Here is a 15503-nt window from a genome sequence, read left to right on the forward strand (position 1 = left end):
CTCGGATGTTATTAAGCTTGCTAGGAGGTCTTCCACTCAACAGGCCTATGCATCTATGTGAAAGTACTTCTCAATTTTAGAGTCTCAGTCCTCTTGTTTCATTTGTTCCTCAGTTATTCTACTATCAAGGTACTTGTGTCAACGGTTTCTGTATATACTGACCTTGTCGTGCATGGAGCACCACAATTATGCTCCATATCTGAGGAAAATAAAGACTTGTCAAGCACCTTTATGATCTTAGTAGCTATCAGTGCTGGCCACCACAGAGCAGCAGCAAGAAGTTAAACAGCTTTAAACGCTGTTAAACTTCTTGCTGCTGCTCTGTGGTGGCCAGAGAGCAGCATTAAGAAGTTAAACAGCTTTAAAAGCTGTTACACATCTCATTGTCCTACACAGAGAAAACAAAAGTGTGTCTGAGTGAAGTCTCTAACAGCTTCTAAAGCTATAAGTTCCTCAGAGGAATACTTCACGTCTCCCTTTATGTATGGTAACACAAGCATTTTACAGCTTTGAACACAGGAAGCGCTTTGTGTTACTGCACTTTTTTCTTCTGTAACGGGTAAATCACAGACCAGATAAAACTGTTTGCATTATAAAGAATTATGATTGGATCTCCAGTCATAACTTTATTACGTATTCTCAACATGGTTGTCAAAATTCCACTCTCAAGCTTTGCTTTTAAGGTGACTTTCTTGACATCCATGTCTCAATCACATGATTATTAACCAGATCATAATCCTATTTTTGGAGGGTCATAAGTCCATCTCTTTTACTTCCAAAGAGACCATCAAAAATATCAACTATATTACCCAGCATTTTTTGGAGACTATGTCCCTCAGTAAGCAGACTTTCTTCACATGTCTCAAATAATCATCCATCCAGTCACCAAGAGTGGGTGTCGCACCTTCTTGTGTTGTTGATGTGGTAGTATAGGTTTAGCATTCTAGAGCAAGCATTTGCTTTGCCACTGGTATTATTTAGATAAAAAAGTTCAGAGAGAGCTGGTTCATTCGTAGCACAGAAAGATTAACAGGAGACCACTCCAGGATATGCACAACACTAAATAGGGATACAAGGCTTTAAGAATATCAGAGTGACTAAGATTACTGAAATGTGAGATCTTTGTTGTGAGGAAACAGTGAGGTCTGTTGAGTCAGTTTAACTCCTTTGCAAGGTACATGCCAAAAGGAGATTTGTATTCAATGATGGGGCTAAGAAGGATGAAATAAAGTGGGACTGCAACTTCTTTGGACCCTGAGAAGATACCATAAAGGATAAGCTATGCAAAGTGGATGGATTTTTGTAAACACTGCAGAGATATGGTGGTCAGAAGAGAGTCTGTTATCAACATAGGTACCATGTCTGCATCAGATAAAAGTGCTATTTTAGCTAGTATGGTTAGCAGTAGTGGTGCTATATTTATGCTGCATTTATTCGATCTATCTCTTGCTAGAGAATTTACATATCAGTATGAGATTTGATGTACCACCCCAGTTTGTAGTCATCAGTAAACATGATTAGCCATATTCCATTGATATCAGCTCTCATGCCAGAGAAGTATACACTAAAGAGGAGGGGGCCCGGACAGACCCCTGCTGGACATCACTAGTGACATTTTACTGTCTAGGGCAGTCATTCCTGTCCTTAACAGAATGGGCTACATCAGATAGCCAGTTACCTGTCCAGTAAACTTGATATGGATTAATGTTAAGGTGAGACAGTTCATCAGTAATCCTAACATGGGAGATAGTGTCAAAGGCATTGGCAAGATCCGTGTAGGTAGAGTGGACTGTATCCCCTTTCCCCATGATCTCAGTAACTCTGTCAAAGAACTCAGTCAGGTTAAGCAGTCATGATCTGCTTTTTATAAAGCGAAATGGGCATGTGTCTAGGGATATAAGGTCACGTATATTGCTGTTTATTAGTTTAATTGTAATTCTTTCCATAACCTGATGATGTGACTTTTACAAAGCCAAACTGATGTTATCTAAGGATAAAAGGTCACCTCTATTATTGTTAATTAGTTCAGCTATATGTTCCATAGCCTTGCAAATAATATTAGTGAGACTAATAGGCCTGTAATTTTCAGAGTCAGTAGAGGGATTAACTTAATGTAAGGCCACCACAACAGCTGTTTGCCACACCTTGGGGATATAACCAGTCCATATACCTAGTGAGTCTTTACTCTCATCAAAGTTTCTATTAATGTGGCATAAATGCTTCAATTCTTCCATAATATCTGATAAAAAATTAATTCATTTCTAGTCTGCAAAAAAATGTGCCTTGTATTAATAGTTAAAAGATGACCTTTTTGAAAAAAATCTGTCAAAAGTTTCCTGACTATCAAAAGACAGTCATACCATATTTATTTTCTCTATGTGCTTTTTGCATCCCCATCTACTGGACATCATCCCCCCCCTTTCCAGTGAGGTCAGCCCATTTGCTCCTTATTGGTAGCTACCTAGCCACTGACTTATTTAACAGCTGATCAAAGGAGATTGTCATCCCAAAAGGTATAAAGGTTTGTACATGATATATCTGTTGGAAGACCATCAGCCTTCTGTTGTCCAGTCCCTTCACAGTCTGTCTGGGCTAACTACCCAAAAGATCGACAAAGGTGGGATTATCTCACCACTGATCCTGTCCCTTCTTGAGCTCCTACTGTTGTCACTTCTGTCAGTTAATAAGAAGTCCACACTCTTCATTAATTCAAATGGGGTATTTGTTGTTAAACTGTAACTTTACCCCCAGTAGCTTACATGAGTATCTATTGCTCACAACCACACATGCTTGTCCCTGCACATACGCAAAAATAGCTATGATCACTGGCTTGGGAGTGCACACTTCATGTTGGCAGTTCCTTCTGTCTCATCTTTATCTCTGGTAGGCTTCCATTTTCTGGTGGTAGGCATCCAGTAGAAGCAACACCACCCCTCCCTCCATGGGTAAGATGGTTTCAGTCATACATTTCTAACCTCCTCTCAACTACTATGGCACCCTAGCTGCTAATCAAACTTGGTTCATCATCTGCTTTGTAGTCAGGGCTTTATCCCTCTAGGCTTTGGTGCCAAGATTATACCATGGTTCATTTCCTAACCAAATTAACCTCCTGAATTCTTAAACCAAAATGTATCAACAGTTGTTCCCAGAAATTATATTTATCACAGGATGCTTTCTTCTTACCACAGTACTTAAAACAAAGTACAGAGAATCAGTAAATGGATGTTGTCTGTGTGTTTTACTTACTGCTTCCGCAAGGTCCTTTTGTCCTGATTCAAATCCCAATCAATGTTTTTGTACATACATCGTTTTGTGATGTAGTTGGTATCTACTTTATCCACTGAGGTTTACTACAATGAAGTCCCATTTCTTTAAAAATAAGCAGTTCTGCAGGCTTCTTTATTGCTTCTGCATCAAATGATTACAAGCTGTGCACCTCCTTAAATTGCAGCACATCCTCAGGTACATGATCCATTGCTGTACTTCTTTCAGTGTGTGAATCAACACACTGCAAACCCACCATATTTGCTAAATGATGCAAAGAATTCACTGGTATTCTTTATTTTTCTTCTGAGATCACCATCTTCACTTTACTGCAGCGAACATCATCCTTTCTGTCTCCCTAATTCCATATTCAGCAGTCGGAAACTCTTCACTGGAAGGGTTGTTTCTAGCACCCCCTTCTGTAAGAATAGAGTAATGTCTGCAATATTTTGGCCACATTTCCTAAGTTTTTATAAGCAGCTTCTTGTAGATCCCATATAAGCAAGTTGTAGACTTCGTGGGCCCATCCCTGTCAACAAAAATAAAGGATAAATAAATAAAAAAATGCGCATTTATTTATTTATTGGAAACATACTGTTGTGGATATGGAGGTTTGTTTTCATAGATGATGATAAACAGAACAAACTACAAACTTAAGCAGTAATAAAATGGAAACAGCAGTAGTAGGCCATGACACAGGACTTGGGTACAGCAGGCAGCATGGTTAGTGGTTAAAGGTTTTTGCCAATTAGAGCAACCATTCTTCTGTATCACATACACTGAATGCAGTGCGTGGGGTGAGTGGCTCACTCTAAAACAAGGTTAGGATCAAGGGAGATTAAGTCTGACCAAGTACAAGAAAACAAGGGAGCTATATATAGAAGGAAGTTGAAGTAGTAGTTAGAGCTGAACTGTGAAATGACGATACAAAAAGACAGTTTAATCACAAAAGATAATCAGTCATTTTTTGCACCTTATAAATAAAAAAAGGACAGCTGTTATAGAAATCAGATTGAAGCTGAAACTGAATGTCAGCTTGTAGAACAGCTGCACTATTTGTTGTATTTTAATGTATTATTTTTTTTACATTTCTACAGGCGCAAGTACAAACCTTAATAATTTTAACATTGAAACAGGTATCAAATTCACTTAATGTGTGGATGCTTAGTCTTTTGAATACCATACAAAATACAGTATTCATGAGTGCAATATTTTTGTGTTTCAGATTTTCTGGGCCGCACAGAAATCCGGGTAGTGGATATTAAAAAAGACCAGGGTTCTAAGGGACCAGTTACAAAGCGACTCCTTCTACATGAAGTCCCAACAGGAGAAATTGTAGTTCGCTTGGATTTGCAGTTATTTGATGAACCTTAAAAGTAAAGCACTCTTTTCTGCAAGGTTAAAAATGCTGCATTTCAATTCATCAGGTATTTGCAGATGGTATGTGGAAGAAAGCATTGTTATATTGCCTCAGTGCTGCTTATCCACAGCTAACATGGAGTTTGTCTCACCTAGTCATCTCTGAGTGTCTCAGTATACATCACTGAATGCCTAGAGGCTGTCATTTGCAAATGGAACTTTATGAATGATATTTATTGAGATAGTATCTCCATTTACATTGCAATCACCAGGGACTTGAGCATGGCTCAAAATGGATCCTGTGAAGGAGAACTGTGATTGCCAAGTTGGGAAAAGTCAGGCAGGCCACTGTTGTTTGTAACAGCCACAACTCTGTACATGGCTGCATCACTCTCCTTTGACCAACATGTGTCCATGTGCGCACACACTGCATGGATGTGATGTCATGATTTTATATTTTACCTACTAATGATTTGATTATATTTATAATGTAATTTAACTTACTTTAAAATGGTCTGTGGTTTACAGACAAGCATTCTAAACATAACTCATTGCTACCAGGTTATATAAAATTCAGACATGTGACATTACCACTTATGCCAAGACTATACAAGCCAAATGGGAGGCAGCAGCAAGGAGACTACTTTAGGGATGCATAAAGTAGAGCGCATCCCACGTCTAGCTGTGAGTCTGGGTTAGCAGTAATATGGTACTTTGTTAGATGGAGGAGTTATGTTATGTTTTATGTAGAATGTTACAGTTTCTAGAGTAGTGCCACTATGTTGTCCTGTGAGACTTTTGTGTGCAACTGGATGTTGTTAATGTTGCGTAAAACTGGAATTAGAAAATTTGTTTTTTGATTGTTTTAGTTTAATGGTACTTGTAATTATTGTCGGGGCTGGTTCAACATGGCAAGAGAAATCTCAAAGTGGATAGTCATGACACTGAAATGTACCTAGGCTGCGTACAGCCAATGTTTTATTGCAAATGCACTTTCAATTTACTCTGAACAGAAGAAGTCTGAGTTTCTAAAGACAAAACCTTGATGTCAGTTTTTTTCTTTTGAATAGCAAAATTATTTCCTGAACCCACCAATAAAATGCCAGTATTCTGAACATTAATGGTTTATATGTGCTAAACTATAGTCTAGATAGTAAATTCCGTTGGCTTCTGTATTTTCAGGTTTAAGTATTATTCTTTTTTTACACTTGTAAGCTACTTGCTTTCCTCTTTTTTTATTTATTAAGCTATTACCTTTTTTTAAAGTAAATACTGAAATATATATTTTTTTTCTGTATGCATGTCTCACAGATGCTGTGAAAGGACTGGAAATAGCTTTACTTTCTATTATATATGAAACATATCATCTGATTTTTTTTTTCTGCTGGTAAATTAGCATGACTCACATCAAGTTTTAATAATTAACAGTAAACAAGCTAAATAGCATAGTTTCTGGAGTTCTTTGCTTTTACTTATATTTCTGAAGAGTGGGTTCAAGACGTACAGCTACCACTCATATGCAAGGGCCAAGTTTGTTCCATAAACTGTGTGTTCTGTGGATACACTTGAAAACTAACATTGACACAATCAGACTTTCCTGCACAAAACATAAGCATTTGAACGGTAAATTTAGCTTAAGGAATGGATCATTTAATGACCAGGGAAAATCATAGGTTTAAGTATATTATTTTGTTACATGATAATAATTCTCTTTTTAATGTCTGACAACAGGGATTATTCAGCATTTTTAACACATTCAGGTAGTATGTGTACACAATGTTTTTTGAGTATTTCTTTTCTTTTTTTTTTTTCCCGGAGCAAAATACATGTTAGACCTTTAGTTATCTATGTAATTGTTAGGCATTTGCAGATGATAAAATCACTTTGGTCATCTCCATCCAGAAACAGTTCTTCTAATGTAAAAGTTGAGAAATAAGGTTAGGTAACTCCATTACTTCTGTAGAATATTGAGTTTGAGAAGTAAATGTCCTGAGGCTGCAGCAAAGAAGAGAGGCACTCCAGGTTAATGTACATGTATTTTTTTCCCTCATCAAGGTTTATGTTGTGATTTAAGGTCTTTTGTACCAGCCTACAAAACCCCTTGGTAGCAGTGTGCTAACATTGCTTAGTCAGAAAAAAATACTGTTAGCAGATAATATTTAAAAACTTAGTGGTAATGCTACTGCTCATTATAGAAGGAGTGTTCCAGACCCAGTGTCAGATGAGGAATTTGAGTACCAATACATACCTGTAATTTATTAAAAGTCAGGGACTATTTTTGTATAAGAAGTGTTAAACGCATATGTTGATATTTTTTTATAAATATAAGAAAATGCTGTTTATAAGTACTGTAAGCCAGTTAATGGTATGCACAAAGGGTTTCTACTTGCCATATATATATATAAAGGTACTCTGGTTCTGTTTCCATGCTTCATTTTTCCTGGGACTTATATATGACATACATAGTCTGCTGTAGGCATCCTTTACTTAACATTTCATCCACTCTGTGCCACTGTCTTTACAGTCTAATTCAGTGTGACCATTAGCATAAATAAGCTCATGATCCTCAGTCACCATCTGGAGTGGTGCTTTCCTAAATCTGATAAAGCAGCCCATTACTGCAGATAACCAGACAGAGCTATTAAGCATCAGTAGCCTGGACCTACGTAGTTTATAGTGTTGAGTTGTAATTTTATGTTGCATTGACCACTTTTTCTTATATCTGGAAGTCAGCCACTATTGCTTTGTGACATCAATTAATAGCTTTCATTTATGCAAACTAAACTAAAGCATATTCACTGCTATGTGATATGAGGAAAACTCTGCTGACAGAAATGTATTCGCTCAGTAAGGCATAATTAACTTTCTTAAAAGACAGTATAGTCAGAAATTGAAAGACATTATTTTTTATCATATCTTGAGGTTTCTGCAGTACTAATGCCCTTGCATCACTAAGTAGTTGGTATAATTTTAAAAGTTGTTCTACCTCCCAAAGTGACCTGATGGGCTGCCATACTGGTGTGATTCTGTTTTTCATTTAGAGTCTTTGTCCCACAGTACATTCTGCATCCCCAGAATATGACATTCTTTTGCTCTTGAGTTTGAATGAAGTCATTCTGTCCTTTCACTTAGAATGGGAACATTGTGAAATACTGTTTTTATAAATTTTAGAGAGTACTTACACATTTTTTAGTATTTGTACATTTTAATCACTTCTCGTTTATTTCCATTGCCATCTTCTAAATATACTTAAATTAACTATGTTTCACTTGTAGTCAGTTATTAAAAGAGTTGCTTTTGTGAAACCATAAACATTTGTTTAGCTAAAGCAAAGCCTAAAATGTATTTAGCTGAAGCCTCCGTCTGTACTTGCTTACTTTGCCATTTAGATGTGTAAATTTCCTGAGTTGCTCACACAGCTGTAATGATAGAATTAACTTGTGTCTGCAAAGTAAGCCTGCAGCTCCAGAGAGTCGTTAGGTTTATGGCCCAGCGGGACAGAAGGACGACATGTTTATGATCAGCTCAATGTAAGCTTTTCCTACGCTATAAATCTTAAATGTAATTGACAATAACATGTAAAAAAGAGTCAAATTCTTAACGTAAATATTTGAGATTTCATGCAAACCCAACATAGTATGTGCTAAGGAAGCTGAGTAGCATATAAATGCCACACCGTGAAAAGCATTTACTTACATGTGGCAGTAAATGTATCACTTCACAGGAAGGAAAATAAACTCTGAGATGAGGAAAAATGGTGTTCAGAGTGTACTTATCCTTTAATATAAAACAGTCCATGTATTATAAAGAGCAATAAATGACAGCCTGTACTTAGCTGCACCTACTGGTTCTTGTGTTTGATAAAAAGCTATGTCTTTCAGCTTTTCACAGTTAGAAATTGCCACAACGGATCACCGGTCCACAGATTGATTGTTAGTGGTGTTTTTACACTGCCGAGTTGCCAGCCCAATGCCCAACCTTCACAGAAGGCACACACACACACATACACACACACACACACACACACCTGTCTGCATGACTCAACTGCAGGGAGGATATGCAGACTCCACAGAAAAGGCGCTCCAGCCAAGAATCAAACCGGAGAACCTCTTGCTGTGAAGAGACAATGCTAACCGCTGCACCACAATAACCTCTTAAGCTTTATTCTTAAGACTTCTCTATTTAAGTGACAACCACTGAAATCAGTAACTGTGTGAGCGAGTCTAGTGTTCATTTATTTTCATCTGTATGTTGCTGTACCGTTACAGTGAAAAATAGGAGCAAAATATTATAAACATGGAAATTCTAAACTGAAATCTCTACAGAATATTGTCTTCAGGTTTATCTGTTCATCTGAGCTTGTCATGGTGTCACATATTACAGGCCTAATTGTATTGTTAACGTTGGCCATCTTCTGAAGAAGTTTGTCATACTGGTGAACAAAACAGCAGAGAATGTTTATGTGGGAAGGATATTGGAATGTCTGTATTAGAAATTCGTGGGTATCCAGTGTAAGTCTCCAGTTTTCATAAACAAATATGTTTTATTTGGGTCAGTTGTGCATTAGATGTTCTTCATCTCACATTGCTGCAGTCCTTACTTATGGGTAGTCCGCTGTCCTCGGTCGGCCCGAATACCAAAGTATTAGGCTGACGTCGGTCATGGGCGCACAGCCCTGACATCAGAGCGTCAGGGTATAAAAGCGCATGACCGACGTCATATCCTCAGTCTTTTTTGCCGCATGGTCCGATGCAGAAGCAGCACTGCAAGTGCCGTTCGGCTTTCTGAAATTTTTCGTTTTCGGAGTTTCAGACATACCAAGTTGGGGAGCATTTTTGTTTTTTCTTGCCTCAGTTGTTTACCGGATGTCAGAAAAAGTGAATAATTGTATTTCTTGTGGGAAGCAGATACCGCATAGGGATTACCACTCGCTTTGTATCCCTTGCTTGGGACCGGAGCACGACGTAGTTGGGTGTCGGTTTTGTGCTAGGTTTAATAAGCGCACTATTAAGAGAAGGCTAGATTGCGCTAGGTTAGTTTTTGGCAAACGGTGTAATTATAATATGCCGTCAGATCCTCCGACGCCCGCTTCCACAAAGAAGCATAAAGACAAATCTGTAAAGCCTAGACAGGATGATTCGTCCATTTCGGACGCCGGTCCTTTAGAGACTGCAGTGGAACAGGTGGATCCGGCTGAAGTTTCTGTTGAGTCTCAGGGGGAAACCTTGATTTTACAGGATGTGGCATCACAGGAGTCAGGTCAGGCTGAAGGGGCCTCTCAGGTTACTATTCTCCCTTCTTTGCCTAAGGGGGTTAGGCCTTCTGCTACTGTTTCTAGGGCTCCTTCTAAGGGCAGGACTGTTTTGCCTTCTTCTGGAGTTAGTTCTGGTTCTTCAGGGTCTGTACCTAAGAAGCATATGCTTAAAATGGCAGAAGATTTTATTTCTTTAATTAGAGGTTCCATGCCCCCTCCTGATAAGAGGCCCAGGGTAGAGCCAGAGTTGGAAATTTTGGAGCAGGCCTCAGATGATTCTGAGTCTTCTGCTGAGGATATTCAAGATTTTCCTCCTTATTCGGATTCCGATGCAGAGGATTCTACTCCTTCTGCTTCCCCTCATTTTCAGAAACCTTACACTCTATGAGGGAACATTTTAAGTGGGAAGGACAGGATTACTCAGATTCCAGAAAGAGGCTTAGAGAGTTCTTGTTTTTACCACAGCACAGACCCTTGGCTATTCCTCCTGTTTTGGATGTTGTTCAGGATGTTTTTTCGGAGGCCTCATTTAATCCAGATTCTATGCCTCCTGCACCAGTTAAACCGGACAGGTATTATAGGGTACCTGAGGCTCATAAATACCTATATAAGAGTCCTAGGGCGGACCCAGAAACTATTAGTCAGGGGCCTAAGGGTGTTAGGGCTTCTGTTGTAAAGAATCCGGTTCCTCTAGATAAGGAAGCTAGAGCTTTGGACAGATGGGGTAAGAAGGTGTACACCTCTTCTACTTTGGCAATGAGGGCTTTAAATTGCCAGTTTCATATGTTGAAATATCAGAATTTCCTCCTTTCTCAGCTAAAATCTAAAGTGGATGCTTTGGCGGAGGGCATAGAGTGTAAAGAATTGCAAGATTTGGTGCATGTTTCTGAACAGGTGGGGAAACATTCTTTGCAGTGTGGCTTTGATGCTTTGCAGGCTTCTTCTAGAGTGGCTGCCACTGGTTCAGTTCTTCGTAGGCATGCCTGGCTTAAGGATCAGAATTTATCTGAACATGTTAAGTCTAGAATTCTGGATGCCCCTTTACAGTCCAGTGTTGTTTGGTCCTCCTGTGGAGTCTGTTTTGAAGAAAATGGAGGACAAGGCTAAGTCTATGCAGACTGTTAAAGTTTTTTGCAGGTTCAACCTCCTAAGTTTAGTAGAAATTGGCCTGCTAAGGGGTGGACGTACCCTTCTTCTGATTCCCAGTCTAGGGGTAGATCTAGGTGTGGTAGGGGCAGAGCTCAGAGTACCTTTAGGCCTAGAACCTGGAGTTCGCCTGCTCAATCTGCTGGTGAGGGTAGGGGCCAGTCCTTTCGTAAACAGGCCCAATGACCTGCATTTTCAGCTGCCAGATTCTTCTTGCCTGGCAGCTCCTTTGGGAGGAAAGCTAGCTCTCTTCAAGCAAAATTGGTTTTAGTCACCCAAGACAAATGGGTGTTGGACATTATAAACAAAGGTTACAAGTTTTATTTCCATACATTGCCTCCTTTCAAAGGTATGCCAGACATTCCTCCTCGGCAAAGGATGGAGGCTCACAAACAGATTTCATTACTTCTTCACATGGGAGCCATACAGCCAGTACCTCCTTCAGAAGTGGGTCTAGGGTTTTATTCCCGCCTGTTTCTAGTACCAAAGAAAGGGAACACGTGGAGACCGAGTTTGGATTTATCTCTCCTCAACACTTATTTGGACATTCCAAAGTTCAAAATGTTGACATTACAACAGCTTTTGCCTCTGCTGGGAAAAGATCACTGGATGGTAACTCTGGATCTAAAAGAGGCTTATCTTCATGTTCCTATCAGGCCCAGTTGCAGGAAGTACCTGCGTTTTCGAGCTGGAAATTTACATTATCAGTTCTCTGCATTGCCCTTTGGCTTATCTACTGCGCCCAGAGTGTTCACAAAGGTTCTGGCTCCAGTGATAGCCTTTTTCAGGATGGAAGGAATACAAATTTATCCTTATTTGGACGATTGCCTGATTATTGCACAAGACAAGGACAAGCTTCTTCAGCATCTACGGTATGTGATGGTAGTGTTAAGATGCCTAGGGTATTCTGTGAACGAAACAAAGTCCAGTCTAGTACCCTCTCAGGACATGTGCTTTCTGGGTGTGAGACTGAATACAGCTTCCCAGATGGCCTTTTGACCCCGGACAAACAGAAAAGTCTTTCACTTTATTTCCATCAAATGTCTCTACAGTCCAGGCTGACTGCAAGGACAGTCCTTCAAGCCTTGGGGTTCATGGCATCTTGTATTCTGGTGCTTCCCAATGCCAAATTGCATATGAGGAAGCTTCAATGGTATCTCAAAATCTATGGACACAACACTGCCAGGATCTAGACACTGTCATTCAAATAATACCTTGCATTCAGAAGGAATTTTTGTGGTGGGCTCAGGAATGTCACCTAAACAAGGGACTCTCTGTGACCCGACCAGAGGCGAGTCAGATTCTAACGACAGATGCCTCGGACAAGGCTTGGGGAGCACACCTCAATGGGAAATGGGTGCAAGACACGTGGCCTGCCAGACTTCAACATTTGCATATCAACTTGAAGGAGATGTTAGCAGTACAATTTGCATTGATGGCTTTCAAGGATTTACTTCACCCAGGGCAGGTGTTGATTCTAACAGACAACACAACTGTCATGTGGTACATCAACAAGCAAGGGGAACTCATTCGCACCCTCTTTGCAGACAAGCGATGATTTTGTGGGAGACAGCTCTCAGTTACAACCTCAATCTTCAGGCAAGATTTCTACCAGGAGCACAGAACTCCTTAGCAGATGTATTGAGCAGACAAATAGTGGATCCTCACGAGTGGAAATTGGATCCTCAGGTATTTCAAAAGTTGACAGTGTCATGGGGAACTCCAGACATAGATCTGTTCACTTCCCCACTAAATTACCAGTTGCCAAAGTTTTGCACAAAAAGGTTTCATCCCACAGCTTGGAAGGTGGACGCTCTGTCATTCAGTTGGAACAATCTTCATGTATATGCCTTTCTACCTCTACCTCTTCTGCCCAAGGTTCTCTTGAAGGCCAGACAAGACAAGCCATCCATGATCCTGATAGCACCAGATTGGCCTCGACAACACTGGTACCCACTACTGAGGAGTTTGGTCCGAGAGCCTCCATGGCCTCTGCCTTTGATTCCACACCTTTTGTCTCAGGAGGGCAATCACTTTCTCAATGTCAGAGTTCAGTCTCTGCATCTAACAGCCTGGCATATTCTGTTTTAGATTCTGGAGGTTCTCAGCTTCCACAACAAGTTTTGAATGTTATTTTGGAGGCCAGGAGGCCTAGTACAAGGAAAGTTTATGCTGATAAATGGAGGAGATTTTTTATTTGGAGCAAAGGGAAGGACTTTGATGTTTCCAAGCCTAATTTGAGTGCTTCCTTACAATATCTTACTGAGTTATTAGACAAAGGTTTGTCCTTCTCCTCCATAAAGGTTCATGCTGCAGCCATTTCGCTAATTATGACTGTGACCCTCCTTTATTCTCTCATCCTTTGTTTAAGCAGTTTCTCAGAGGGGCAAAGAACATAAGACCCCACGTGAGCTCCTACTCCTGCTTGGGATCTCAATTTTGTGTTGGAAAAGCTTACTCTACAACCTTTTGAGCCTGCAGCTACGGCCGAGTTAAAGTATTTGTCATGGAAAACTGCTTTTTTGTTGGCCATTACTTCTGCAAGAAGGGTTTCTGAATTACAGGCCCTTATGGCAGTGGAGCCTTTCTTGATTTTTCATAAGGATAGGGTATCTTTGCGTACTAATCCTTCCTTTATGCCTAAAGTGGTTTCTAGTGTGGCCTTAAACCAAACTATTCATTTGCCTACTTTTTATGCAAATCCTCAAAATAAAGGGGAGAAGATTTTGCATACTTTGGATATTCACAGGCAGTTGCGTTATTATTTGAGCAGAACCAAGGAGTTCAGACAGTCTCAGCAGTTGTTTGTTTCTTTTGCTTTGGGTTCACAGGGTAAACCTGTTTCAAAACAAACTATTTCTAAATGGATTGGGTTTTGTATTTCTTTTTGTTATTCCCATCATGGTAAGGAGATTCCGACTGGGATCAGACCTCATTCCACTAGAGCTACTGCAGCTTCTACTGCCTTTCTAAGGGGGGTAGCTACAAAGGATATTTTGGAAGCAGCCACTTGGAGTTCAGTACATACTTTTTCTAAACATTACCACCTTCCTCTTTATTCTAAGTCTAGGGCTGGATTTGCCACTGCTATTTTACAGGGCATTTTAGCAGCCCCTAATGCTTTATAATTTTTCCAACCTCCCTTTCCCGTTGCTTTGGGATTCTACCCATAAGTAAGGACTGCAGCAATGTGAGATGAAGAACATAGTACAGTTTTGTACCTACCATAAATGTAGATGTTCGAAGATCCACATTGCTGCAGTCCAATTTTCCCTCCCTCCTTCCCCTCTGTAGCTTAGCATGGTTATATGGTTTGGGTGATGGCTGTAGTTGGGCATATCTTTTGGGAAGGTACTCTGTTTTTTGGCTGTGGCCTTTCTTTTAGGGCCTTCTGACATCTGGGGCAAGAAAAGACTGAGGATATGACGTCGGTCATGCGCTTTTATACCCTGACGCTCTGATGTCAGGGCTGTGCGCCCATGACCGACGTCAGCCTAATACTTTGGTATTCGGGCCGACCGAGGACAGCGGACTACCCATAAGTAAGGACTGCAGCAATGTGGATCTTCGAACATCTACATTTATGGTAGGTACAAAACTGTACTTTTTATGATTTAAATGAAAATAAATACAGTATGTTAGTGCTTGCTACAATATGCACTCTGGAACAGAAAGAGCAATAGCTTGCCGATTCATTTAAATTAAGAGTTTTCTTGATTTTTTTAAAGATTTTCTTCAACTTTTGGTGTATTGTACCATTTTCCTCTGCTGACAGCTGTAGAATACCAGTTCTATTATTTGCACATTTTTCAGTTTTACATTTTTTAATTGTCACGGGATGTTATTCCACTGGTATTTTTCTTCACTGTTCAATTGTTTTAATGGAAGTGCTTTGTTTTAGTGGTTTGATAGAGCCTGTTACTGTTGTGGTTAATTGTTCTCTCACTGACTTCAGAGCAAGTCTAACTAATGATGTTATGCTGTCCTATCTCGCCTTCATTCTTGCTGGTTAGGTTCGGAGCCAAACCTTGGTTCCGACTCAGCAGCATAGCAAAGCTCGAGAGCCTCTACTGGCTCGAGGCTACAACCTATCCCATGATGCTTAGCGGCTGTTCCCCAGATCTCATTTGTCACTTGAAGCATTGGGATTGTCTTCGCTGGCTCAGGCTAGTAATTACCTTTATTATACATTGTTTTGCTATATTTTTTCACAAAAACTTTCTATTAGAGTCTACTATACCTTCCCAGTCCAAGTAGAGTGCTTGTGTGTGTGTTGTTTTATTACTTGGGTGTGTCTTCGGCTGTTCTCTTTGGGCCCTTGTTTTTTTCTTCTATTCCCCTTAAAGAATCCGTTTAAGTTAGAGGATTCTTTCTTTTTAGCCTGTTTTCTTTCTTCAGGGGTTCTTCCCCTTTTCTTAAGGAGTCACCGTTTAAGTTAGAGGTATCCCCTCGGGTTGGAGGAGACTTGTTTAACTTAGAG

General features: G+C 39.9%; 1 protein-coding gene across 1 annotated transcript in view; it reads left to right on the forward strand.

The window, feature by feature from the left end:
- Positions 1-5738, forward strand: part of ITSN1 (intersectin 1) — a 2682533-nt gene extending 2676795 nt beyond the window's left edge. The window contains exon 36 of the mRNA XM_044072770.1: positions 4490-5738. Coding sequence (XP_043928705.1) covers positions 4490-4638 — 149 coding nt within the window. The 3' untranslated portion in view covers positions 4639-5738. The remainder of the gene's footprint in view (positions 1-4489) is intronic.
- The last annotated feature ends 9765 nt before the right edge of the window (positions 5739-15503 follow it).

Source organism: Protopterus annectens, chromosome 5.part1, assembly GCF_019279795.1.
Source record: "Protopterus annectens isolate FY-2018-M chromosome 5.part1, PAN1.0, whole genome shotgun sequence".
NCBI classification, from domain to species: Eukaryota; Metazoa; Chordata; order Ceratodontiformes; family Protopteridae; genus Protopterus; species Protopterus annectens.